Source organism: Penaeus monodon, chromosome 15 (genome assembly GCF_015228065.2).
Source record: "Penaeus monodon isolate SGIC_2016 chromosome 15, NSTDA_Pmon_1, whole genome shotgun sequence".
NCBI classification, from domain to species: domain Eukaryota; kingdom Metazoa; phylum Arthropoda; class Malacostraca; order Decapoda; family Penaeidae; genus Penaeus; species Penaeus monodon.
In genome coordinates, this window is record NC_051400.1 from 6,793,340 (window position 1) to 6,793,596 (window position 257).

At 42.8% G+C, this 257-nt stretch overlaps 1 protein-coding gene across 1 annotated transcript in view; it reads right to left on the reverse strand.

Annotated features, from left to right (window-relative positions):
* The window catches only part of LOC119581716, a gene marked incomplete in the record, with an annotated part of 132,029 nt that extends 131,778 nt beyond the window's left edge, over positions 1-251 (reverse strand). Inside the window, 1 exon segment of the mRNA XM_037929840.1 lies at positions 91-251. Within this exon segment, the coding sequence (XP_037785768.1) occupies positions 91-92 (2 nt within the window).
* Between the last annotated feature and the right edge of the window lie 6 nt (positions 252-257).

Here is a 257-nt window from a genome sequence, read left to right on the forward strand (position 1 = left end):
TAAAAAACATAAATATCATCTTTATTCTAGTATCACCTCCATCCCTCATTCCATATTCTTCATTACACCCACATTTTCGTTCGTACTTACATGGCAGTGCGTTCGTGTGTGTTCCTGACCGGCCGGCGATGCTTCTGAGAGAGAGATGACGTAATGCTTTCCTCTTTTAACTCCGTTTTTCTTTTTTTTGGGGGGTCGATTATGTATTAACTTGCTCACAGAAAGCGCTGGGAGGTCTGGACACTCGATTAATCCGG